Source organism: Neovison vison, chromosome 12, assembly GCF_020171115.1.
Source record: "Neovison vison isolate M4711 chromosome 12, ASM_NN_V1, whole genome shotgun sequence".
NCBI classification, from domain to species: domain Eukaryota; kingdom Metazoa; phylum Chordata; class Mammalia; order Carnivora; family Mustelidae; genus Neogale; species Neogale vison.
The window spans coordinates 100,959,161-100,985,340 of record NC_058102.1 but is presented as its reverse complement, the minus strand read 5'-3'; the positions used below and the strand labels follow the sequence as shown (position 1 = coordinate 100,985,340).

Here is a 26,180-nt window from a genome sequence, read left to right as displayed (position 1 = left end):
TAAATTAAATTTTAAAAAAAGATTTTGTTTTTATTTATTTATTTATTTATTATTATTATTTTTTTTTTTATTTGACACACAGAGAGAGCACACAAGCAGGGGGAATGGCAGAGGGAGAGGGAGAAGCAGACTCCCTGCTGAGCAAGGAGCCTGATTTGGGGCTTGATCCCAGGACCCTGAGATCATGACCCAAGCTGAAGGCAAATGCTTAAGCAACTGGGCCACCCAGGCACCCCCACTTTACCTTTCTGAGTCTCAGTTCCTTCATATGAAGTGAGGATAAATGTTATTGTATGGGATGCCAGAGATGAGATATGTACAATTTGTGGCATAAGCATGTCCCTTACCCGCTTTCTAGGGGGGAGGAAGAGGAGATCCCTTCTTGTGGAATTACCTTGAGATACCTCTCCTTGGTCCCACTACCATTTTTCTTTGCACTGGGTCAACACCAGCTTCCTCTTTTATTTAGTTGTCTGGTGTTGTGTTTCTTACATAGAAGGTCCAGAACATCCCCAATGGTGCTATGAACTACCACAAAAGAGATGTAGTAATAGTAACAGTTAACATTTATTGAATACTTACCATTTACCAGGCATGATTGCGAGGTGTTTGACGTCACCAGGTGCCTCATTTAATCCCCATGACAACTTAAGGAGGTGGCTACCATGAGAGACAAAGATTCTACCATAGCGAGAGGCACAGGGAGGTCAGACAACTTGCCTGAGTCCCACTGCTGTAGTATTTCAGTAAACCCGTATTGCAAGGATTCTTGACCTAGATTCCTGGCACCTAATGGCTTTAGGTGATCTGTGAACCCACTGAAAAGTATATTCAAAATCCCATATATTTTGTTAAGTCATTTTTATTGGGCTTAGAGTCTTCTTGGATTCTCCCAAGGATCCATCAGGCCAAAAATGACTGCCCTGAAGCACCTCTCATGGGTGGGGCTGGGAAAAAAAATAAGTGGAGAATGCTATAGGCTTCTGTGGAGGTGACTCAGCCTGTGGATTTCTGGGAAATTTCTTGAGTGAGGGTGAACTCCCCTTCATGGGATGACCTGGGGAGGGGTTGAGGAAGGGGAGAAGAATTGTCTTTGCTTTCACAGGATGAAGAAGAACAACCATTTCCTCACTGTGGTTTCCCAAGAGAAACCACAGGTAGGCCTGGACCTTCCTGGAGGTGAGTAAGGTTAGTGCAAGAAAGAGGAGAGACTGAAGGCTGGGAGGCCCGCAGGGAACTGGCACCCCCCAGCAGCCTCCAGACATGCCTCAGCTCTTCCTTGCTCTGCAGTTTCCTATCCATCTCCTGGCTTCTGTTCCTCCGGTAGAATCCCCCCACTTCCTGATCTCCAGCACCTCTCCTGGGAGGCTCTGTAGATGTCCTAACAGTCCCTTGCTGACTCCAGATTTCTTCTGTTGTGCCCACTTTGGTTGAGCGCCTGATGGGTGCTGGGCAGAAATGCCCCCTGAATTCTCCAGAGTTTCCAGAGGCCTCGACTTCCTAGGGTTCCGTCTTGATGACAACATAGGGGTTCTTAAACTCCCCAGGAGCTGGAATTGAGAGGACTCGTGAGACCCTCCTGATCCTTCTCCCTCATTATAAAGAAGAGGGGATGGAGGTCCTGCAGACTCTCACGTGGTTGGACACTGTGAGAAACGCACTGTGAAAATGGAGCACGAGGCAGGGTGCGGCAGTCACCTAGCTCTGCACACACTCCTCCTGCAGGATGTGGGGCACTGCCGGGGGCTAGACCCGTCCCTGCCCCCGAGAGGCTGCAGTCCTCAGTGCTCTAGGGGTTTAGCACAATGGGGTGCACCCCACATTGCCTCATTCACATGAAATCATTGTGTCAGACTGCACCTAGATTTCTACTATCTCTCTCCCCCTCAAACAATGATCATCCAGCCATTTTGTGGCCCCTGGGAAAGGACGTTCAGGAGGTTTGGGACCACATCTAGATGTCCTTTCCAGAGTGTCAGGGAGCTGTACACTGGCTAGGGGTCTTATTTCTGCTAGTGCTTCCTGAAGGACACGAACACTGAAGCTTGCTAAAGGGCCCTGCACAGGGTTACAGCTCAAGGGCCCGCCATGATGACAAGACAGCTGTGAGGACAAAGACGGCCAAAATGAGCCAGGATCAGTATCCTTCTGAGCTTCCGCATGACTCACCTCCCTTCCAAGCCTCTTTTCTGGGAGAAGGTGGCTGGTATAGTCCAGTGGATGTAGGCATGGACCTGAGCCCAATCCTGTCAGAGGCTACTGGGGTGCCCTGAGGAAGCTGCTCCAGCCCCAGCTTTGTCCACTCTCCTTTTGTGGATGTGGGGTCCTCTGCCTCACCCTGAATCCCCTCTATGGACAGCTGTTCTGTCCAGTCTCCAGTCCCTTCTTTAGTCTGCTGAGGGGCAGCTACCACCTCTTCCCACCATCACCCAGACACACACTGAACGAACATCTTTGCAGTTACACGGGATTAAAGCCCTGCCTGCTTCGGTGGGGTTTAGGACACCCCCTCCCTCGGCCCCTGTGCAAACAGGTCTTTTCTGCCTTTGGAGTCTGTGTCTTGGCTGGATTCTGGCTGTGGGAGGGCAGAGCACAAGGCAAGCTGGCGCCCTGGGCTGGGGACGGGGCATCTCCATGAAGTGAGACCTGCTTGGCCCAAGTGCTTCCTTTCCACCCTCCCAGCAACCGGGAGCCGTGTCTCTCCTGAGTGTGCCCACCCCCATTCTCTTCTCCCCTTTCCTTGCCTCTGAGGTCAGATTCCCTTCAGGCTCCTGAACATCTGTCTGCCTCAGAGAACTACTGCAGCAGGAGAGGACCTTCTACTCAGTGCCTTCTCCCTCTAACTCTGGAGAGGCTGAGATTGACTTAGATTTCTGAGGACTGAGTTCTGGATCCTGAGCCCAAGGAGGAAACCCAGGCTCAGGGAACATGTTGAAGGCAAAATTTTTTTTTTAAAGATTTTATTCATCTATTTGACAGACAGAGCTCACAAGTAGGCAGAGAGGCAGGCAGGGAGAGAGAGGAGGAAGCAGGCTCCCCACTGAGCAGAGAGCCTGATGTGGGGCTCGATCCCAGGACCCTGGGATCATGAGCAGAGCCAAAGGCAGAGGCTTAACCTACTGAGCCACCCAGGTGCCTCGGCAAATATGTCTTGAATCAAAGTGTAGCTTCCTTACATTATATGTTAATTTAAACCCCCCCCCCCAAAGGTGTATCTTCCTAGTCAGAACCTTCCTGAGCTGGGGAATCTCCAGGTCCTGCATGTCAGCAGACAAGTGGAACTGTTCTAAAGCTGGAAGCCAGAGCAAAGTGGTCCGTGTCACTCAGTGTGGCCCCATGGACCCAAGAGCAGAGTGCAGTGAAGGGGTGAGGGGGCACTGCACTAGCCATGTTTCCTTTCTGGGCAGGACTGGGGCTTTTCAAGGGCATATGTCAGCACTTATAAAAGTAGTCCAAAGAGCAGACAAGTTGGGGGTAGGAAAAAATGTTCCAGAAAGACAGTGATCAGGAGGGAAATGAAAGACTTCAAGATGCCAGAGAGCCAGGAGGCCCAACTGTCTTCACAGCTATCTGGATTGAGGAGGCCAGACTTCTGAGCAGAGCTTGTCCATCTGTTCCCTGCAAAGCTGTGTGATTGTACCTGGCAGCCCGTGTGGGCCTCAACTACCTCCTGGGCTTGTATCTCCGAGACAAGTACATCGTCATCACGGGCTGTGACTTGGGCTTAGGGAACCTGCTGGCCCAGCAGCTGGACCTGCGAGGCTTGAGGGTGCTCGCCTTGTGTCTGACAGAGGAGGCAGCCCAGCCTCTGAGAGGCCAGACGTCAGACAGGCTGGGGATGGTGATCCTGGACATCACCAAGACAGAGAGCATCTCTGCGGCCACCCAGTGGGTGAAGGAGCGTGTGGGGAGCAGAGTTAACACCCATATTCATTTGTGTCCCTTCATTGCTTCTCTCTGTGCAAGAAAGACCTCTCTTCTGCTAACTGGGAAGATTCCCAGGATGTTTTCCAGAACTTGAAGTCATACTAGCTTTCTTCACCTCACCCAGCTTATCAGAAGAACCTCTTCTCTCCCTGCTGCCCGCCAACGGCGAGACCTTGGAGCTCTGGACTGTTGGGGAGAGTGTGACCCGATGAGGATTTGCCTTCCCAGAATTCCCCTTTACGGTACCCTCTCTCAGCAGAAGTTCTGGATTTCTTGATGCTGAGTGTCTCGGGAGGCTCACTTCCTGGAGGAGTTGCTGAGACAGGGGACCTGGCCTAAAGGTTGGCATCGGTGGCTGGGGACATTGCCAGGGCTGGATCCTGCTCTCAACACTTCAACAGTACCTCGTGGTATGCTGTGAAATTGTTTCCGACATTGTATTCATCTCATTCAATATACGTAATGTCTTGGTAAACTTCTTTGTTGTGCTTGTCCCCAAGGCCTCCCAAGTCCTTGCCCCTCTGCCTGTCTGCTTTGCAGGAGGGAGCTCTCCTACTTCAGAGTGAAGATGTGATTGAGCCTGGTTACTTCAAAACTAATATCAGCAGCCCTGAGAAGATTTCCAGGGCCACCCAGGAGGCATGGGATCAGGCCAGCCTGGAGGTGAAGGAGATCTATGGGGAGAAGTTCTTGGCGTCTGGTGAGTGAACTGTGGTCTGGGGAGAGGGAAGCAAACCTTTGTGTGGCATCCTGGGCCCATCTTAGCGCCTCCTACAGACCCAGGGCCCTCCTCCAAGCTCAGAGTCCCCCACACAGAAAGGACATTTCTTACCATCCCCATGGTCCCATGTGGTTACCTGGTGACCTCAGGAAGACACAGACTTGTTAGACCTGCGACTGCTGTTTCCTCTAATGCCCTAGTTGTTTGGGGAGGAACCTGAAGCCAAGAGAGGGAAGAAGACAGACATGGATTCCTGGCAAGCCGGCATGAGAACCGCTGGTTTTCAGGTGCTCAGATGGCTAGTGTTTGCAGAGACCTCGGTTTCTGCAGAGCACACGTTCCCAAGATGGAGCCAAAGGGGGCTTAGAGTGGAGAGTGTTCCTGTGGTAGGAGGTGGGACAGGCTCCACTGAAATCCATGCGCTGGATCCTCACACTGAAGGCAGAGATGTGTCTCTACAGTTTGGGGCTCCCACTCCGGCGGGCGGAGGGGGCATTCCTATAGAGCTGGAAACACGCTTGCACAGCTAGTACTCATGCCTTGCCCTTTCCAGCTCCCTTCCCCATCACCTGTGGCTCCCCTTTTCAGAAAAGCCACACAGGATGGAGAAAAGGGAACGGGGTTGGGGTCGCGCCGCTTGGAAGGTGGTCCCGCTGAGCCTCCAGCAGGGCACCACCAGGGGGCGCGCGCCTCCGTCCCAGCGCGCACTTGGCTTACAGGGACCGTCCTGGAGCCGGACTCCCCGTCCGCAGGGCGCCACTGGAGATCTCAGTGCCGCGATTCGCAGCGACCAGTCTCCATCCCTCTGGGGCCTCTGCAGGCTTTCTCGTTCGAGCCCCCACAGCTCCCAGGTAAGGGAGGGACACCCCAGCCTCTTTTCTCTTACTGCCCTTTCTGACCTTCCTGCGGTTCTTCCCACCTGAGATGGACTCTGAAGCTCCTCGCAGCCCCAGAGAGCAGAGGCAAGCGGTCACGTTGCTTTGAGGATTTCCAAGAGTGCAGCAGCGCGCCTTGAGGGCTGGGAGATGTCTCTGCTCTCTGGTCCCCTTGAAAACTGGTGGGGAAGGCACTTGTGGTCACTGAGGAAGAAACCCTCTGGTTCCTTGCAAGTAAAGGAATATGGTCTGCTCCCTTAGTGGGGTTTGGTGTCCAGTTAGGATGCGCATGTTGCCTTGCACCCCTGGGCGTTTCCAGGGCTCCTTCCTTTCTTCTTCCCCCAGCCTTTGGGCAGCATGTGTAGGAGGGTTCTGGTGGTGACCCCAGGAAGCAGGGACGGTTTCATTTCTGCAGCCCTGTCCATGCTCCAACGCCTCCCACCTTAAGAGACAAACACTTTAAGACTAGACAGCTCCCCACACAAAACAACTAAAGGCTTAATCGGTGTCCCTTCATGTCTTTTTCACCTGCTGGGGGAAACTTGGGGGCAGGTGAGCCTCTGGTTCCTGTGGGGCAGTCTCTCTGCCACTCCCCCACCCCGTGCCTCTCCTATTTCTCATTTATCAGGTGGAGCTGTATAAATGTGGATAGTGCGGGAGATACCCAGAGCAGTCCAAATGGCTTCTGTTCTTGTCCCAGCCCCAGCTCCGTCCACTCTCCTTTTGTGGAAGTGGTGTCCTCTGCCTCACCCTGAACCCCCTCCAGGGATAGCCATTCTCCAGTCCTTTCTTTAGTCTGCTGAGGGGCAGCTCCCGCCTCCTCCCACCACCACCCAAACACACACCAAACCAACATCTTTGCAGTTACATGGGATTACAGCCCTGCCTGCTCGGATGGGGTTTAGGACACCCCCTAACTTGGCCCCTGAGCAAATCGGTCTTTTCGGCTTTTGGAGTCTTGTCTGGGCTGGATTCCAGTCTTTTCTGCCTTTGGAGTCTGTGTCTGGGCTGGATTCTGGCTGTGGGAGGGCAGAGCCCAAGGCAAGCAGGCCCCCAGGCCCGGGGACGACGGGGCATCTCCACGGAGTGAGACCCCCTTGGGCCAAGTGCTTCCTTTCCACCTTCCTAGCAACTGGGGGCCGTGTCTCTCCTGCGTGTCTCTCCCATTCCCTTCTCCCCTTTCCTTGCCTCTGAGGTCGGATTCCCCTTCAGGCTCCTGAACATCTGTCTGCCTCAGAGAACTACTGTAGCGGGAGGGGACCGTCTACTCAGTGCCTTCTCCTTCTAACCCCTGGAGAGGCTGACAGTGGCTTAGATTTCTGAGGACTGAGTTCTGGATCCTGAGCCCAAGGAGGAAACCCTGGCCAAAGTGTAAGCCAGCAGGCCCAGGTCACACAGCTGGTTGGTAGCAAAGCTGGGTTTTAAAACCACGTGTGCCTTTTTTTTTTTTAAGATTTTATTTATTAAAATAAAATAAGAGAGAGAGAACGAGAGAGAGAGAGAGAGAGAGAGAGCAGGGAGCCCAATGAGGGACTCGATCCTGGGACTCCAGGATCATGACCTGGGCCAAAGGCAGTCACTTAACCAGCTGAGCCACCCAGGCGCCCCCAAACCACATGCGTCTTGATTCACGGTGTATCTGTCATCTTTATAAGAATCTCCAGTAAGTCAGGGAGACCAGGGTTCCAGCCTTGAATAAGAACGAAGAAGACAGTTCTGAAGCATGAGACCTAGGACATAGGGGACCCCAGTGTGTGTGTGTGTGTGTGTGTGTGTGTGAGAGAGAGAGATGGTGGGCAGAGGGAAATGGGAGGAGCACAAGGATCGGAAGAAGGTAAAGCATCTGGGAAAAGCATCTCTGTGTCAAAGGATTCTTGGTGAAATCCGATGGCATCTAGTAGAAAGGGCGTAAGTGTACCAAAGAGCATGGAAGATGGCACCGGAATCAATAATACCCTCTGAATACGGCGACCGGGAAAAGCTCGGGGACGCTCTGTCAGACAGCCTGGAGGCTGGCCAGTTGCATGTGTTCTTAAGTCGTCCTGCCTGACCACTGGCCACACTCTTGTTTCATTTCAGCCTGTGCGTTCCCTGCAAAGCCATGTGGCTGTGCCTGGTGGCCCTTGTGGGCCTCTACTTCCTCCTCCGCTGGTACCGGGAGAGGCAGGTGGTGAGCCACCTCCGAGACAAGTACGTCTTCATCACAGGCTGTGACTCGGGCTTTGGGAACCTGCTGGCCCGGCAGCTGGACCTGCGAGGCTTGAGGGTGCTGGCCGCGTGTCTGACGGAGCAGGGGGCCCAGCAGCTGAGAGGCCAGACGTCAGACAGGCTGGAGACCGTGATCCTGGACGTCACCAAGACAGAGAGCATCTCGGCAGCCGCCCAGTGGGTGAAGGAGCGAGTGGGGGACAGAGGTAAAGCCCGATTCCTGTTTGTGTCTGTTTCTTCTCTCTGCACCAGGGACACCTCTCTTCTCTGAAACTGGGGAGGTTCCTGGGATGTTCTGACTTTCAAAGGCTCAAGCTCTGGAGTTTCCAGAGCAGAAGGCCGGCAGTGCCTGGGTCTGAGCTCAGGGTTAGATGAGCCCAGCCTAAGTTTAGGGCCAAAAGTCTGAAGGAGGTGTTGGGCCCTCGAGGCTTGTGATGGGGCAGCACAGGGCCGGGCCAGGCTGGACCCAGGCTCCTGGTCTCAGCAGGTGCACTGTTTCTGGATGGGGCCTTCACACCCGGGCCTCTGTAGGGTGTTAAGATCAGCCGTGCTTGACTTAGGAGGACACTGAGGCTCGGAGAACTGAAGGGACTTCTAGTCAAACATGGGTGAGGGGTCCTGCTCTTTCTCCTCTATTATGCTGCCTGCTCTTCTCGGGAAAGAGGACATCACTGATGTCTTTTTTTGTGATTAAAAGTGTAAAACACACTCGTAGAAAACATAGACGGGGATTAAGATAAAAGAACATTTCCCAAAGCCCAGTTTCCATAGTCACTCTCTATATTATTATGTATCCTCTGATCAGCATTTTCATCATCAAATCTTTTCCAAAACGTAATATTCAATGTCTGTATATCCAGGCATGCTACGAGACCACCATTCATTGGAGCCATCCTATAGCGTTGTCTGCTGACATGTGTTTTCCACTTTTGCTGGCAGAAACAATGTCTCAGTGGAGATTTCTGTACGAAAGCTTTGTTTCCATTTTCAGTAATGTTAAGTAAAATACAAGAACTGGATCAGAGAGCATGCATTTCTTTAAGGCCGGAGAAGGTTTCTGAGCAAGGGAGGGATGAGTATCACAGGGGGCCTTGCCTTCTTCTCTATCCAGTATCCCCAGGGTCAAACCCTGTCCCCCCACCTCCACCTCTCCCTACCATCAGCCCTTTATCACTGAGGACTATTTCAAATCCCTTGTGTGTATCTTCTCCCCATCTCTCTCCGGGGAGCTTTCCTGAAAGCTGAGGCAGCTGGGGACTTAGGAGGAGGGAGTGAGAGTGACATTTTGGGAGGGTGAAGGAGAGGGCGACCCTTCCTGGGGCTAAGGTAAGACCTTCAGTCTCACCTCCTCCAGAAGCCTGGCCCAGGCTCACCATGGGGGGGACTTTGGAATTCCCTAGCACAAAGGCCGGCCTTGGCTTCCTGAGGCAGACAGCCTTGGATATGGTGCAGGCTGTTGCAAAGCCTGTCCCCAGGTGTCCAGGGCAGGCCTGTTCTCTAGATTACCCTGATGCTGGAATTTCAGGTCTGTCTTTCCCAACAGAGACTGGGCAGTCAGTTTTCATGTGTTTTTTCTAACTTTCACTTATTTTTAAATTTTCTTTTCCCTTCTTCACTGGTTTCCTCTTCATTTTTGTCACTTAGCCATTCCTGTCTACCTCTTGCTGTCTCTTTCCTATGAGAGTTGTGACCCCCATGCTATTATCTGGAACTCTGGGCACGCTCTTCACAAAAAGGGGTTTATTACCTCCTGTGTGCCAGGTCCATAGGAGCAGGAAGATGAGAAGGAGCGTTCAGTTCATTCTAGCTCAGTGGGCATCCAGAAGATCGGTGTACGTGTAGACCTTGGCCCTCTCATAGCCATCTCGTCCCCAGTTCCTCTCCTGAACGCTTGTCCTTTGTACCATGTAGGCATTGTTGTTTGTTCTGTAAAAAAGTGAATCGGGAGGTGACTTGGGACTATAGCTGCATCTCACTCAGGCACACAGACAATGTTGCTCTCTCCCTGTCCTGTGCCCAGGACTCTGGGGCCTGGTGAATAACGCTGGCGTCTCTGTGCCCACGGCACCCAATGAGTGGCTGACCAAGCATGACTTCATGAAGATACTCGACGTGAACCTGTTGGGCTTGTTGGAGGTGACCCTGAGCCTGCTGTCGCTAGTGAGGAAGGCGAGGGGCCGCGTGGTCAATGTCTCCAGCGTCATGGGCCGGCTCTCCGTTTTGGGTGGGGGCTACTGCATCTCCAAGTATGGCGTTGAGGCCTTCTCAGACTCCCTCAGGTATTGGACTAGGACAGAGGCCCTCCCTCAGTCCTCCTGCTTCTGTGCTTCCGGGGAAGGATTTTCTAGGGCTTCATTTCCTCACAGCCTCAGAAGCTCTTCCTTCCAGATGCTTCTTTTTTGCTTTGTGCCAGACATTCCCTGGGAAGCACCGTCCTGTGTTCTGGGTGTTGGAATGGGCCCCAGGTGTATAGAACTGGTTTCACCCACCACTGCCCTGGAGGGGAGGACCCACGGTAGGGAAGTGTCTGAGGCAGCATTGGACCTGAGATCGTTTGGCTACAGAGCTCATGTCCGTAATTCCTATAATGTTCAGCTTTGGGGGGCCTTTCACGTGAGGGGTTCAGCATTTGACTTCGTTCAGTAATTACTTCTTGGCACTTCTGTGAGTATACAAGATATGTGTCTGATCTAAAAAGTCTGACAGCAGAGGGGCAACTGGGTGGCTCCGTTGGTTAAGCATATGCCTTCAGCTCAGGTCATGATCTCAAGGGTCTTGGGATCGTGTCCCACTTCGGGCTCCTGGCTCAGTGCAGAGTCTGCTTCTCCCTCTCCTTCTGCCCACTCTTCGTGCTCTCCCTCTCTCTTTCTCTCTCTCTCTCTCTCAAATAAATAGATAAAATATTGAAGAAAAAAAATCTGACGGCTGAGAAATGTACAAGAGAAACACGGATGTTGTGACCATCTCTCATGATGGTTGTGACCAAGCCAGTTAGCCATGGTGGTGGTGGTGGCTAGCGGAATGAGGGGGGGGTCCTGGAGAAGGGCCAGAGCTGAGGACTGAAGAAATGGATTTGGCCCCTGGGCAAAGTTGAGTGGGAAGGCCTGCTGTGTGAGGGAATGACTTGAGCCCAAGCCCAAGCCTAAGGTGAGTCATGGCTGCCTCCCTACGCTGCCCGGTCCTCCAGGCTACTGGACAAAGCCCGGCTGGACAGGGGGCCTGCTGGGCACGTGGGCATGGGGACAGGGTGGGAGTGGGGGTCCAGACAGGGTGCAAACCTTCATGCTGTTGGCAGCAGGACTCCGTGAAAGGTGTTTACTCAGGTTTGTCAAATCAGACTCTGGTGAACCAGGCAGAAGTTGGCTCTGGGTCTGAGGGAGCTGAGATGCAGGCTAAGGTGTTCCTCAGAGAACCAAAGACAGAAGAGGAAGGGAGGGGGTCTGAGGAGGGGTGAGCTGGAGTAAAATGGGCCAAGTCTGGAGATGGATTGGATGTGAGGGAAACAGGAGGAGATGGCCCGTGAACAGTGTCCTGCGGCAGCTGAGGTGGGATGTGAGCTCAGGAGTGCAGACAGTGCTGGGAAACACACGCACGTTATACACGGACTATGCTAATCATTATTTTCTCCCCTTGGCCGCTGCTCTTAGAACCTTCCCAAGCTTTTGAGTTGCTCCCACCCCAATGCTGAGTTCAGTGTATACCGAGTTTGTTTGTTTGTTGTGTTTGTCCCCGGGCCCTCCCAATTCCTTGCTTGCCCCTCTGCCTGTCTGCCTTGCAGGAGGGAGCTCTCCTACTTTGGAGTGAAGGTAGCTGTGATCGAGCCTGGTTACTTCAGCACTAACATCTGCAACACTGAGAAGATTTCTAGGGCCACCCAGGAGGCATGGGATCAGGCCAGCCCAGAGGTGAAGGAGATCTATGGGGAGAAGTTCCTGGCATCTGGTGAGTGAGCTGTGGGCTGGGGAGAGGGAAATAAAGCCCATCCCTAGTGCCTCCTACAGACCTGGGCCCCTCCTCCAGGCTCCGAGTCCCCCACACAGAGGGGACATTTCCTTCCATCCCCATGGTGACCTCAGTGAAGACCCAGGCTTGTTAGACCTGGGACCACTGTTTCCTCTGATGCCCTCGTTGTTTGGGGAGGAAACCGAAGCCAGAGAGGGAAGAAGACAGACATGGATTCCTGACAAGCCAGCATGAGAACTGCTGGTTTTCAGGTGCTCAGATGGCTAGCGTTTGCAGAGACCTTGGTTTCTGCAGAACAGACGTTCCCATGATGGAGCCAGAGGGGGCTTAGTGAGGAAAGTGTTCCTGTGGTAGGAGGTGGGACAGGCTCCGCTGAACTCCATGGAGTCAACCTCCATGGAGGTGATCTGGGAGAGGTAGGGAGGTGGGGTGCTTTTGGTAACTCTTTCCTTCAGTTGATCCTGAAGCAAGAAGACTGAAATGTGAGACTATGTCGTTCTTTTTGGACAGTCAAGAAATCAATCGAAAAGCTGGAGTCATTGTGTTGCAACAACCTGTACTTGGTGACAGACTGCATGGAGCACGCACTGACGGCCCGCCACCCCCGTACCCGGTACTCCCCAGGCTGGGACGCCAAGCTCTTCTACCTCCCCATGAGCTACATGCCCACCGTGCTGGTGGATGCCATCATTTCCTGGCACTCCCTGAAGCCCCTTAAGGCTCTCTAACCCAAGCTGCGGTGCGTGGTAAGAGGGAGTTGGGTCCAATGTGAGGGCGGGGATGCCTCAGGGGGTGGGAGAGAGATGGAGGGGGGGATCTCATGTCACCAAGGACACCTGCCTCACCTTCCTCCCCACCTTCTCCCCAGGCTTCCCTGGGACATTACTCAGCACTCTGGAGCTATAAGGAGGAAAGAATCAAGTTTTGTGACTGAGGAATAGGGATTCCAAAGCACACACCCATGTCTGGTTCCTTGAATGGCTTCTCAAGGCTCTGAGCATTTTTGGTCCTCCTGCCACCTTGAGGAATCCATACTCTTGGCAGCGTCAGCAGCAGGGGGGTCTCAGCCCCCACCTGCTCTGCCTCTGTCCCCCTACTCAGGGTGTCCCTCTCCCACAGGATGGACACAGCCTGGGGGAGTTAATGTCCCTCTCCACTGAAGATACCTGTGATGGAATGGAGATGTGCATGATGACCCCAGCCTGCGCCATTAGCCTGAGGTGCCAGCTCCCAGACCTTGGCTGAAAGGACATGTCTATAATTGGGATCATGACACAGGACCCAGAAACCAGTTACCAGCTTTCAGTTGGTTGGCTCAATTAGTTAAGTGTCTGCCTTTGGCTCAGGTCATGATCCCAGAGTCCTGGGATCAAGCCTCCTGGTTGGGCGCTCTGCTCAGCGGGGAGTCTGCTTCTCCCTCTCCCTCTGGCTGCCACTCCCTCTGCTTGTGTGCTCTCTGTCTCTCAAACAAATAAATAAAAAGAAAGAAAGAATGGAAGGAAGGAACGAATGAACAAATGAACAAACCAGTTGTTGAGTTGTTTTGAAACCTTGATGTCCATTGATTATTTTTGACTCAAAAGTTGAAAATTTGCCTAGGTCCAGTGATGGGAACTGTGGCCTTGGGGAGCAGTGGGGTGTGAGTCCACGAAAGGAGGAGCCCGGTGCCTTTACAGAGATCAAGGGAGCAGGGGGATAACCTGAGGGGGATTTCAAGAAGGGAGTTAGATCACCCCCTTCCTTCCACAGAAGTGGGGGGCCAATGTTTCCTTTCTAGGATTTATCAAGTAACGTGGGGTCACAGGAGACCCATGGGTGGACAGACAAGGAGAAGTCGCTAAAGCACTGGCAGGCCCCAGTCCCTTTCCCAGGGACATCAAGCCTCTTCCCTCAGCAGCATCCTCTCTGCAGCCCTCTGTCCCCTCCTTTAGATTTATGCCCCAACTGCGGCCCTCCCCAGCTTCTGCAGCCCAGGTCTCCCTTCCCCCATTCTCCAGGGGAGGAGAGTGGGAGTCACTTCTGGACCCCAGTCTTTCGTTTCCTGCTAACCTTTGCTGAGCACCTACTGTGTGCCAGGCAGGAATTTCCTCAATTACCCAGCGCTTCCTGCAACCGGGGACTCTCTATGTCCCCACTTCTCTGAAGATGTTCTGAGTAGGGACTGAACAGAGAAAGCATTTGCAGAGAGTGGTGTTGGTTCCTGAGCTGAGGACAAATGAGCTGGGAGCTGTCTCATCAGGTGTCTTAGTTTTCTTCCCTCAGTTTCAGATCAAGGCCATGGAGCCGTTAGGGGGATCTGATACTACAGAATGACATCAGTGTTCTTGGTGAAAACAAAACGAGGTCAGATGTTGGTGTGTCATTCATTCTGACCCATGCAGTAGACGCTAGAAATGGTCTGGAGGAGCTCGAGGCCCCTCTCTGCTGACCACACTAGTGAGCAGAGGTGTGGATGGAGCCCAACCACCAGCCTGACCTGTCAGCCTCGGGCGCCTACTCAGCAGAGGGACTTGTCATCGGAGAGTGGGGCATTTCGAGCCCTAGGAAAAGAGCCCTTCTCTGTGGTTCCTATTCCCCACTGCATGACCTGCTTTTCATAGCTGTTGGGAGTCTGAACCCAGGGGAGCACTGCCGTAATCATCCGTCAGCACAGAGGCCCATGAAATGGTGAGTCGGGCCAGGTCCTGTGTTGGAGTCATTCCAAGTCATCCTTTTCTAAATCCAGAGACAACCCCTGGATGTCACCTGTCTTCTCAAGGACTAGGATATTCCTGGGACTGCTCAGCCCTTGAGCGACATTGTCGGACTTCCCTTAGCCAAGATTGCTCTATTCACCTACCCGGGAGTCAGGGTTGGGACATACCTCCCCAGCTGAGCGTGGGAGTTGTGCCTTGGGCTGGGTGTGCCATGGGTAAGGTTTGCCTCCACCACTTCCCATCTCTGTCCCACACAGGGTTTGGATCTGTCCCCCAGGGGTGTGCCCATGATCTGACCTCTCGCTCCCACCATCCTTGCTATAGAATGGCTGAGCTCTCTGGTCTTTCCTGAGGCAACATGTATGTTATTTGATTCTGAAGCTCACTAACCTTCATGGGTAGTGGCGCATAGAGATGCTTCTTTGGCTCTTCACCTTGGGAAATTTGTGGCTCCGCTTCTGTCAGAGCTTTTGGACCCGGAAGATGTGGGTGAGTGGCCCCCAGTCCCTCAGGATGAGCTGGTGGCCAGGGTCATCTTGGGGCATCGTGTCTCTAGAGGTTTATTCCAAGAGCTTCCATAGACTCCAGCATCCTTCTGTCGCTGCATCTCAGGGTCCTAGGTATGGCTCCTCTCTCTCATCTCTTACTTCTTTTTCTTTATCAGCTTCCCTCCTAACTTCGGTGAGTTCTTTGCTGAATTTCCTGGACTCTGTCCCTACTCTCCACATCCTGACCCTGAGAATTTTCCAAGTCTCTGACTCTAGTCCTCTGTTTTTCCCATATGTCATCCCTTCTCAGAGCCAAGATTTGGCCTCAGGTCCTTCCTGCATCTGCCCAGGGATCTCATGGCCTGTCTTCATCATCTGGCTGGACTTCATCTCAACGATGTTCATATTATAACTGTCTCTTCTCCTGCCTCCCTTCCCTGTACCCAAAACATCCTCAACCCTGACTTCTCTTGCCACTTATGGTTCTACCCATTATCAACCCCATACATTATTCTAATGGGGTTCTCTAAAGGGATTCTTCCCTTGATTCCTGGTCTCCCCTACCTCTGTACATCCGATTAGCCACTGTGTCAGCTGACTTCATAATCCCTTCCTTCCACTGTCACACAACCCCCCCACCCCAGGCTTCTCAGTTCACCAGATCACCTAGTGTGTGCCTAGTCCTAGAGGTGGAAGGAAATGCCCACTGGGGGCCCTGCCCCAGGGTAGTAGCTATTGTGTCTTCTGTCCTTAACTTTGTGTATTTGCCTGGTCACTAGTTCAGGAGAGCTGGGCCTGCCTGGAGCTTCCTCATGGAGTATCGTGAGGTTCTGTGAGGTTCCTCGTTGGTATCACCTCCTAAGGACCCAGTCCTGGAGCTTCTCCTCTTTCCAGTTTTCAGAAATAGCCTCCCTGTAGGTGGGCCCTGCTACCTCTGGCCTCAGGACCTTGGAGGCACATCTACTCTGGGGGTGACACTACCTTTTTCTTCTTATCATGGAGATTCACTAAGGTCAGAGAATTCCAAAGAGCTAGTAACCTAAAACTCATTTCTTTGAGGGTTTGGGGGGGCATGGGCAAAACCAATTCTGTTTGTTTTACATTAATGAATTTGTCTTAACTTTTTCCCCTGAAAATAAAAATTAAGTTTATTGACGTGTCTGCCCTTAAGACAAACGATTTCAGTCCCCGGGCTGGAGGTAGGGATTTCCAGGAAGGCTCTCCGGGCGGAGTCCTCCTTTCTCACCCACACTGCTCAGACCACCCAGGACAAGGCCCGTCTCAGCATCGACCTCACCAGCAAGGTCTTTCCCATCCTTGGCAGCTTCCCGCATCAGGGATGGAGGAGAGCGAGAGGCAGCCACCAGGACTGTCTGAGGTCACACAGCTTCAGGTTGGACTTGAATTTCTTGCATCTAGGCTAATTGGTGTGTTGATGCATCCACCTCTAGAAATTATAAAGTGGCTCACCCGGGAGCCCTGGGTCTGTTGCCAATGGTAGAAGGGAGGAGAGCTCTTCTCAGTGGGTTCCAGCAGACTGCCAGCCGGGGCTCAGAGGACCAGCCTCTCCCACTGTCTCCTGAGCCCAGGCTTCTTGGCAGTCACCTTCCCCCTGCTCCATGGCAGCTATTACGGATCTCTCCTTTATGTACCGCTGGTTTAAGAACTGCAATCTGGTGCGCAACCTTTCAGACAAGTACGTCTTCATCACGGGTTGTGACTCGGGCTTCGGGAACCTGCTGGCCCGGCAGCTGGTCGATCGGGGCATGCGGGTGCTGGCTGCTTGCTTCACAGAGGAGGGGGCCCAGAAGCTTCGGCAGGATACCTCTTACCGGCTGCAGACCATCCTCTTGGATGTCACCAAGACCGAGAGCATACAGGCAGCGACCCAGTGGGTGAGAGACCAAGTGGGCGAGCAAGGTGGGGCAAATCGCATTCTTCAGCTCTCTCGGTGTTTTCTTCTCTCTTTCTCCCCCAGACGTCTGACAGTGATCAGGGACACTGTTGTTCAGATGCGGTGGGAGAGGGGATGGAGAGAAGGGGGCTGGGGCTCTGGCTCAGCAGGATTGGAAACCGTTGTGTGGTTTGGTCAGTTCATATGAAGGGGGTGATTTCCCAAGGAAGTTTTCTCTGCCAGAGACTCAGAGAGGTGGGGGGAGGCTGCCATAGGAGGCGGGAGAAGTAAGATGTGTTCTGTATATCCAAGGCGCTAAAGATGCAGTTGCCTTTCCAGGACCTGGGAAGTCCCAGCCATCAGCTCCTATGGCAATGTGAGCACGTTTTTTCTTGGGATTGGACTGGGCGAAGGGGAAAAGGAACACGAGGTTGGACTCCCTGAGTGGGGGTGTTTGCTGTCCTTGACTTTGTCAAGCTAGAAGGCAGGAGAGAGAGAGAGATCTGTCCTCTTCCCCACATCATGGTGGATGTTGGGTTGACTTCAGGTTAAATGCTGACATCAGAGTGACCACTCCTTCTGGGAAGAGAGACTGTGGGCTGGCTGGGCTGGGCTGCCAAGGAAGCTTCCTGCACGAAGTGCATGGGCACAGGAACAGGAGGAACGGGATGGCTCTGGTGTGGAACAGCAGCCCGAGGGAAGTTCTGACTCCTAAGGGGACTGGTCTGGGGTCCCCCACAGCGGGTGGGAGCCAGAGAGCCCTGGGACCCGGGAGGGGCCAAACAGTAACTCCTTTCTTTATTTTTCTCCTTAGCATTTACCACTATCCAATATACAACTTACTTATTACAACTTACTTATTTTTCTTATTTATTGTCTGTTTTCCCCTGCTAGAATAAAGCTTCCCGGGCAGGGCCAGGGATGGGAGGGGGAGGGGCTTTTTGTCTCTTTTCCTTATCTATCCTTAGTACCCAGACAGTGTCTGGCATCTAGTAAGGTGCTCAGTAAATTTTTGTTGAATGAACTAATTGATGAATAATTGAGTGAGAGTCGGTCTCTTTCTTCAATAGGCTGCCTTGCCCAGTGCCCTACATTCAGCCTTGAGCCACTTGTGTTCATGAGTCATTGGGTATATTAGGTTCTTATTCCTGCTGTAATAAATTAAAGCAGTAACTTAGTGGCTTAAAACAACACAAATTTAGGGGTGCCTGGGTGGTTCAGTTAGTTAAGCATCTGCCTTTGGCTCAGGTCATGATCCCAGAGTCCTAAGACTGAGCTCCCCCACCCAGGCTTCTTGCTCAGCGGGGAGCCTGCTTCTGCCTCTGCATCTTCCCTACCCTCCCCCAAATGGTTGCTCTTTCTCTCTCTCTCTCAAATAAATGAATAAAATCTTTAAAAATATATAAAATATATAAAACAACACAAATTTATTAACTTATACTTCTAGAGGTCAGAAGTCCAAAATGGGTCTCACTGAGCTAGAATCAAGGTGTCAACAGAGGTGCGTTGCTTCTGGAGGCCCTAGAGGAGAGTCCATCTCATTGCCTCTCCCAGTTTCTAGAGGTTTCCTGCATTTCTTAGCTCATGACCCTGTTCCCCCATTTTCAAGACCAACAAGGTAGGGCTAAGTCCTTTTCACACTGCTCTCTCTCTCTGGTTCTGTCTCCTGCCTCCTTCTTCCACCTAAAAAAACCCTCTGATTATATTGGGTTCACCAGGCTCGTTCAGGATAATCTTCCCATTTTAAGGTCTGGTGATTAACAATTTGACTTCCATGTGCTTTCTTAATTCCTTTTTCCCATGTAACCCACCCTGTTCATAGGTTCTAGGGACTAGTATGGGGACATGTTGGAGGGGCTGTTATTCTGCCTACCCCAATGGGCAACATCCTTGGTCTAAAAAGTGCTGGGAAAGCGAGGGGGCAGGGTTTCTGGCATGCTTTCTTGTTGCCCCTGAGATATCTGGGCATCACAGGTCGGCACAGCCTTAGAGCTATTCACACTGCTCTGATGGTTCTCTAGTTATTCTTTGCAGGAAAAAAATGAAGGTAGTCCTGGTTGGCCAGCGGGCAGAGCTATTGGCCAGGGTGATCACAGGTCGTCGCAAGTGTGTATCCCTTCTCCACAGACAGAGACCACTTGGGTTTTATAGTCTTTGGGTCCCAGGAGCCTCATTGCCTCATCTGTAAGATGAAAGAGTCTCCTGTGGCTGGGAAGGTGCGAGTCCCACCAGGCAGCCGGTCTCCTGGCATCTCTTTAGTTAGAGGAAGGCAGGAAGGTATGGTGGGAGCATGGCTTGTGTGTGGACCAGGCCTAAAATGAGCAGTGGACCACAAGTGGTGTTTACATCTAGACCTGCCATTGGAAGAGTGGAGTTTTGCTGGGAAGGGAATCTTGAGGCTGCAGGTGCCAAGGGGGCTGGTGGAATGAAGGGAGGGGAAGGGAAGGGAAGAAGTCAGGACAGTGGGGTTTATGGAATCTTTGAATGAAAGAGCTGGAAAGTGTCCTTAGGTATCATTTAGAGACTTTCCAACATGTTTTTAGCATCAAACACCCTCCTCCAAGTGGAATTTCACTTGGAAGTTCAGTGTGTAAAACAAATGAAAGTGAGGCCTCCCCTGCAGGTTCTGGGGTTTAGCCTGGAAGGGTCTCCAGATTGCAGGCTGCAGGCTGGAAGCAGATGTTCTGCCCAGGCGATGAAGGACCTGAGGCCCTTCATCGAGAGATGTGACTTGTCCGGAGCTGGAGGTAGAACCAGGACTAGAACTTAAGGTCCTCAAGCATGGGTCCTTGCAGAGTTGAATGACAATACTCAGCATTATTTCTCTCCATTTACACCAACTCAAATTAAATATCTGAAAGAGAGCTCTTATTACATTTTTTTCAAGTTTTAATTAATGTTTCATGTTTTATTTAAATGTGTTACATATTTACTTATGAATATTATTAATGTCCCCTATGGTTTGTGAGCTCCTTGAGGGATAAGACCCTCTCTTGTTCACTTCATGTCTCTATCACCTTCCTCTGTAACTGACCGAGACGAGATAATGGAGGGATGAATGGATGAATATGGGAGTGGATGAACGGAGTTGGTAATGTGCAAAATGGAGTGGGATTCTTACACTTAGGTGAATAGAGAGGAGGAAGCATGAGGGCTGAAGGACTTCAGGAAAACTAATTAGTAAAAGGTATATCTTCCTCTGGCCCATCACAACTCCCTACCACAAGCCACCAGCCGGGCCATCTTGTGCCCTGGCAGCCCTGGGCTGGTGGGTGGGGGACTCTGATGCTTTTCCGGAGACACGAATGATTTCTGTGTGGTTCTCTCTCCCTCCGTCACACCCCCAGGCCTCTGGGCCCTGGTGAACAATGCTGGTGTAGGCCTGCCCAGTGGACCCAATGAATGGCTGATGAAGGAGGACTTCGTGAAGGTGATCAATGTGAACCTGGTAGGACTGATCGAAGTGACCCTCCATATGCTACCCCTGGTCAAAAAAGCTCGGGGCAGGATCGTCAACATGTCCAGCTCTGGAGGTCGTGTGGCTGTCATTGGTGGTGGCTACTGTGTCTCCAAGTTTGGTGTCGAGGCCTTCTCTGACAGCATCAGGTGACTGGGCCCCGGGACCAAACCACGCTGGGTGGGAATCCTGCAGGTTTCACCTCAGGAAGAGAGAGCTAGGGAGGATAGCATGTGGGCAGGGGAGTTCTGGAGGTGGGGAGCTAACAGTAGCAGGAAGAAGCCTTGTCCTCAGGGGCCTTCCCCAAGGACCAGGAGAAGGAATGAGGAGAAGAGGAGGCTGGTGATGGGGGCTGTCTTCCTGCCCTTCCCTTGAGCTGTCCCAAAACGACTGAAACTACGTTTGGGCTTATAGGAGTAGGAGGGGGAGTGTCTCATGCAGACAGAGAAGTCTGGGGGCAGAGAGGCCCAAGGGAGACCCTCAGAGGAGGATTCAGGCCTTGCCCAGACCCCTCATTCCCTTTCCCGTGTGGTTGTCAGGTCTGGGGCCAAGTGGGAGGAACCTGGTAAGAGGCAGAGCTTTGGTCTAGATTCACCATTGACTTCTTTCCTGCTGCGTTTGCCTAATGCAGATTGCTTGGGAAAGGGCTGAGGCCCTTATTTGCATGAAGGCAGTGCCAACCTGGTACAGGAGTAGGGGAGCGGCTCTAGGTTCCTGGGGAGGTAAGCCCCTGTAGAGGTGTCAGAAGTGACTCTCCCAGACGATCCTTTGTCATTTTGGGGCCCCAGACTGAATCCAACTCTTCTTTCCCAGGCGTGAGCTCTACTACTTTGGGGTGAAAGTCAGCATCATTGAGCCCGGGAACTATCGAACATCCATCCTGGGCAAGGAGGCCCTGGTGTCCCGCATGCAAAGGCTGTGGGAGCGGCTGCCTCAGGAGACCCGGGATAGCTATGGGGAGGAGTACTTCCGCAACTGTGAGTTCTCTGGGAGGGAGAGGGGGTCTCTGAGAGGAACAGCAAGACCTCGGGGATCATTGACTCATTTTCATTGCAGAGTTAAGGGCATGGAGGCTCAGAAGGGTTAAGGACCCAAGGTCACAAAACTAGTGGCAGGGCTGGGATTTGAGAATTGAGACCAGGGGGCAACTGCTCAGAGTGGCAGAACCATAGCCTTCATGGGGAGAGGAATGTTAGGGGAGATGCCGCCCACTCCTGACCCCTGGTATTCATTATTCTGTAAGCAAACAGGTGAAAATGCACTGCCATGAGTGCAGAGAAGTTATTCAGAGCACAGTTGGTTCACTGCAGTAGTTTTCTCTTTAGGAAACTAAGAGGGGGTTCATTGGCATTGGGGGGTGAAGCGTACTTAAACTACACTGTCCTGCCCTCATCAACCACTCACCCGGGTCTTGCCCAGAAGAGGTGAATTCTCTATCTTCCCAGACCATCTCCCAAGTTGGGCCAGCTGTTGTTTCTGTGGTTTTCAAGTTTTAATCCCTTATTGGCAAGTCTGACTCTCGGGCACCATTTCCTCCAGAGTTCTTGGGGCTCTCACTGAAGCAGTCCCAGTGACTCGCCGGTGTCCCGGGCAAAGGGACCCATAAGTGTGCCATGTGGCTTGTCTCCTATTTGTGTTGTGAGCTTTGGCAGACTTGGACCACTCAGATGCCTTGCTCTCCCATCCTTATAGCCTCAGACTTGTGCACAAGATGCAAACAGAATAGCCCCTCATGTTTGTTAGAGCCTTACAACAGACCAGTCTGTGCCTTAGATCATTTGAGCCCCACAATGGTCTCATGACAAAGGCCAGGGCCTTAAAAAAAAAAAAAAAAAGATGTAAAAAAAATCTTTAAATTTTTTTAAATTAAAATTTTTAACATTTTAAAAAAATTAATTAAGTTATTTATTTCAGGGAGAGAGAGAGAGAGTGCCTGCATGTGCACAAGCATAGGGGGAGGGGCAGAGGGAGAAGCAGACACCCCTCTGAACAGGGAGCCCCACCCCAGGGCTCCAAGATCATGACCTGAGCTAAAGACAGATGCTTAACTGACTGAGCCACCGAGGCACCCCGTTACTATTTTTTTTTAAAGATTTTATTTATTTATTTGACAGAGAGAGATTACAAGTAGGCAGAGAGGCAGGCAGAGAGACATAGGAGGAAGCAGGCTCCCTGCTGAGCAGAGAGCCCGATGCGGGACTCGATCCCAGGACCCTGAGATCATGACCTGAGCCGAAGGCAGAGGCTTAACCCACTGAGCCACCCAGGCGCCCCCTGTTACTATTTTTTAATAACATTTTTTTTCTTGCATGCTTTTGTAGAAAATCTGGGAACTCTAGGACCTATATAGGAGAAAAAAAGAGTCCCCATTGACTAGGAATCCCACCAGCCAGACAGTATTTTTACTTATTTTCTTCCAATTTTTCCCATGCACTTGTATACACTTGTTTTCTATTCTGTCCTCCTACATCGTCTACCCTTCATCTTTATTATTCTCTAGAGCAGATATTATTATCCTCGTTTTACAGATGATGGAAGTTTAAGCTCCAAGTCACACAACTAATAAGTGGCAGAACTGGGCACAGTTCTTCTCACTGCTAAATCAGCACACAGTTGTTGAGTTCAGGAAGAGAAGTAAGATTATTTACAGGGCATTTGCCTAAGGGACAACCTGCAGGGTGTGGTAGATCGGCCTGAAACATGGGATCAGGGATCTGATGGAAAGGGAGTTTGGATAGAATGCAGAAGAAACCATGTCTTATGAAGAGTAACAGAGCCATTGACCTTCCTTCCCTCTTGCGCCCTCAAACAGATACTGAGAAGTTAAAAAACATGATGCAGTTGGCAGAGCCAAGGATCAGCGAGGTCACCAACAGCATGGAGCACGCCATCATTTCCCGGAGCCCCCGCATCCGCTATAACCCAGGCCTGGACGCCAAACTCCTCTACATCCCATTAGCTAAGTTGCCCACCCCTGTGACAGATTTCATCCTGAGCCGGTACCTTCCAAAGCCAGCAGACAGTGTCTGAGCTGGGGAAGTCCAGGGATGGTCAGTAGAGTGTGGAGGAGGGAGGGGGGTGGGAGAAGAGACTGTAGGGTCCCAAGAGGTGGTATCAGACATTCTGAGGGATGCTTTGCTTGGCTGACACCCACTGCTGGAGAATTTATGGATAACTTCTAGCAGAAGACAAGCGCCTCTTCCCACTTACTGGGACTCTGCAGAAACCCCAGCTGGCCTTTGCAGATGCAAAGACCTACAGCATGGCCCCAAGAACATCTGTGACTCATTAGGGATACGGGTTTTTTTGGACGTGAAAATGTCAAGGGGAGGAAACCGAGCTCCTGCTGAATCATGAGCCTCTGTCAGTTATCACCACCACTGGGAAATACTGCAGGATAATCGAGCCCACAGAAGCATCTCAACGACTTGCCTACTGAGTCTCTAAATATGCATTAACCTCATTCCCACAACCCATTATTTAAAATATGTAGTAGAGCAGACAGGGAGTGCAAGATTATATCAAGTAAAAGTTTATGATGTTTTCTTTCTATATAGATCTCTCTGTTCATAGGTGATTGGGATCCACATAAAATAACATTCATTTATTTAATCACCATTGATTAATTTTTCAAGTATTTATTGAGCGCCTGCAACATACCAGGCACTATGTAAGTGCTGGAAGGATGTAAAGAGGATTAAATCATGGTCTTGGGTTTTTTTATTTTTTATTTTGTGGTTCTGTTTTTTAACACAATATCTAGTAGCAGAGATAGGACAAACAGTGACAGAAGAAACAGAAATCAGAAAATCACATTTTTAGCTACGAGGAACCCAGAGGCCATCTAATCCAGTAGCTCCCTGTACATCATAATCGCCTGGTTAGTTAAAAATACAGATTCCTGGCCCCAATGTTAGACTATCTGATTCAGTAGCTTGGGACGGGGCCCACGAATCTGTGTTTGTAATAAGGTGATGATTCTGATGTCCTTGGGTGCATGGGAACCACCGATATAGCTCCACAGTAATACCGAATGCTCAGAGGAGGAAGTGACCTATCCAAGGCCTCCCAAGGTGATGGCCAAGACAAAACTCAGTGTTCAGATTCCCAGAGTTACTGTTACAGAGAATACATTTTTGACATTAGTAACATTGTCAAATAAGTCGTGAAACTAAATTAAAAAAAAAAATAAAACACCAAACTTCTAAGTCATGTGAAGTTCTATTGAAAAGACTTTTTTGATCTTGAGAGTGGTCATGTAATAAAAGTCAAATGTGAATTTTTAAAATTAAAATGTCTTTACTGGTGTCTCTTCAACATCCAGCTGAACTGGAAAATGACAAAATGAATGTTTAATTACCTCTGCAGAGACCTTTTTTCCAAATAAGGTCAGATTCACGGGTTCCAGGAATTATGGCTTTAGTAATAAAGAAAGGACAGGATTCAGTGTTTGAATAATGGCATCGAGGATGCAGATTCTTTCTACTTTGCTCTGCCACCCAGTTTTGGCTTTATCCCACTTATCTTTAGTTGTGGTGTGACTGCCAATGGCACTGGGAACTCTGTGCTTTTCCATTCACAATTTACTGGAGAAGAAAGGGCCTGTCTTTCCATGGCATTAAAGATTAAGAAATCTATTTCCCAGAGCCCTCACCAAGACTCTCCTTGAGATACAAATTTGTCCCCAGTTGGCTTAGGTTTGTCCATCCCTGAACAAATCATGGACAAGGGGGTAAGTTGCCATGAATAGTTTAGATTAATTGGGACATGGTGGGGAGTGAGTCATAATGCCTACTGCCCAGGAAAATTCAAAACTTAGACTCTGTTATTAAGAGAGTTGAATCTAGGTCAAAAACAAATTTTCTTTCCTGAAGGCACAATACTTGGGATAGACCATGACTAGGTAATATTTTGAGATATTAATTTCTACATGTTCATTGTTCCCTGTTTTCCCATTTCTCCTTTCCCTACTCAGGTAGGAAGATAATTTAGTACTGCTTTACCTAGGGTAAGATATTTGAACAAATACATTTCCTGCATCTTCTCCCCACTTTAGTTTCTTCCTCCAACCTTAATATTTTTAGAGAAAACACTGGAATTGGGGAAATAAACAAAAGGGAATGTGACTTGTGGGTGTACACAGTGTCTCAAAGAAGCAGGTCCTTTTCCTCAAGACAAGGAGATTCACTCTGGCTGATAAGCGAATGAGGTTTGGCTCTTCCAGAGGAGGAAGGGCCATTCACTTTGTGGAAGAACCTTGGGGAGGTGGCCAGACTCGAAAGAGTGACAGCTTCATTGTGTGTTTAGGTAGATGAGACCCTGGGTGACTTCATGTAAGACACCTGTGTCTCACCATAACAGGAAGGCAGTAGAGATTGGCCAGATATAAAGAGTATATAAAGAGCATATAAAGACCGGGATGGCAGACACTTAAGTGGTAACCTATGCATACAGAAGACTTGATTTTTTGCTCTAAGGGCTATCCCCGCCTCCCACCCTATCATTAATGGTTAAGGTGTTTGTTGGCTTTTTAAAATTTTTGTGGGCTGAGATTAAAATCTGCTCCAGGGGCACCTCGGGGGCTCAGTGGGTTGAAGCCTCTGCCTTTGGCTCAGGTCATGATCTCAGGGTCCTGGGATCAAGCCCCACATCGGGCTCTCTGCTCAGTGGGGAGCGTGCTTCTCCCTCTCTCTCTCTGCCTGCTTGTGATCTCTGTCTGTCAAATAAATAAATAAAATCTTTATAAAAAATAAAATAAAATCTGCTCCAGTATTATACTCTAGTTTCTTTCATATTAGGATTATAACTTTTGTATAGCTTTTGTATTTTCCTGAAGTTTTAAGTTACCTTTTTTTATGCACTTACTCAACTTCTTAATCAAATTATCTCCACATGTTTTTGTTTTGTTTTGTTTTGAATTCAAGCATAGAAGTAATATGATCTGATTTAAA

At 50.7% G+C, this 26,180-nt stretch overlaps 2 protein-coding genes across 4 annotated transcripts; both read left to right on the top strand.

Moving 5' to 3' along the window:
* Positions 1 to 5,417: 5,417 nt before the first annotated feature.
* RDH16 (retinol dehydrogenase 16) lies at positions 5,418 to 13,076 on the top strand. Of its 3 annotated transcripts, none has more exons than XM_044226675.1 (6): positions 5,418 to 5,499; positions 7,603 to 7,937; positions 9,752 to 10,010; positions 11,510 to 11,673; positions 12,205 to 12,440; positions 12,814 to 13,076. In XM_044226675.1, the coding sequence occupies exons 2-5, from the start codon at positions 7,625 to 7,627 to the stop codon at positions 12,420 to 12,422; spliced, it is 954 nt and encodes a 317-aa protein (XP_044082610.1). In that variant the 5' UTR covers positions 5,418 to 5,499; positions 7,603 to 7,624; the 3' UTR covers positions 12,423 to 12,440; positions 12,814 to 13,076. The 3 variants fall into 3 exon arrangements, with proteins under 3 accessions (XP_044082610.1, XP_044082608.1, XP_044082609.1); XM_044226673.1 differs by having other exon boundaries at positions 5,422 to 5,499; positions 12,205 to 12,433; XM_044226674.1 differs by lacking the exon at positions 12,814 to 13,076 and adding an exon at positions 12,563 to 12,678 and having other exon boundaries at positions 5,422 to 5,499.
* Positions 13,077 to 16,384: 3,308 nt separating this feature from the next.
* SDR9C7 (short chain dehydrogenase/reductase family 9C member 7) lies at positions 16,385 to 24,513 on the top strand. Its single transcript, XM_044226869.1, has 4 exons — positions 16,385 to 16,798; positions 20,120 to 20,378; positions 21,043 to 21,206; positions 23,042 to 24,513. Exons 1-4 carry the CDS (start codon positions 16,498 to 16,500, stop codon positions 23,257 to 23,259), a joined length of 942 nt encoding a protein of 313 aa, XP_044082804.1. The 5' UTR covers positions 16,385 to 16,497; the 3' UTR covers positions 23,260 to 24,513.
* The last annotated feature ends 1,667 nt before the right edge of the window (positions 24,514 to 26,180 follow it).

Bases quoted from the DNA above. Each gene is read 5' to 3' on its own strand.
- SDR9C7 (XM_044226869.1), top strand. From the start codon at position 16,498: ATGGCAGCTATTACGGATCTCTCCTTTATGTACCGCTGGTTTAAGAAC. The intron at 20,379-21,042 runs GTGACTGGGCCC...CTTCTTTCCCAG, and splicing joins GCCTTCTCTGACAGCATCAG to GCGTGAGCTCTACTACTTTG. The intron at 21,207-23,041 runs GTGAGTTCTCTG...GCCCTCAAACAG, and splicing joins GGAGGAGTACTTCCGCAACT to ATACTGAGAAGTTAAAAAAC.
- RDH16 (XM_044226675.1), top strand. From the start codon at position 7,625: ATGTGGCTGTGCCTGGTGGCCCTTGTGGGCCTCTACTTCCTCCTCCGC. The intron at 10,011-11,509 runs GTATTGGACTAG...TCTGCCTTGCAG, and splicing joins GCCTTCTCAGACTCCCTCAG to GAGGGAGCTCTCCTACTTTG. The intron at 11,674-12,204 runs GTGAGTGAGCTG...CTTTTTGGACAG, and splicing joins GGAGAAGTTCCTGGCATCTG to TCAAGAAATCAATCGAAAAG.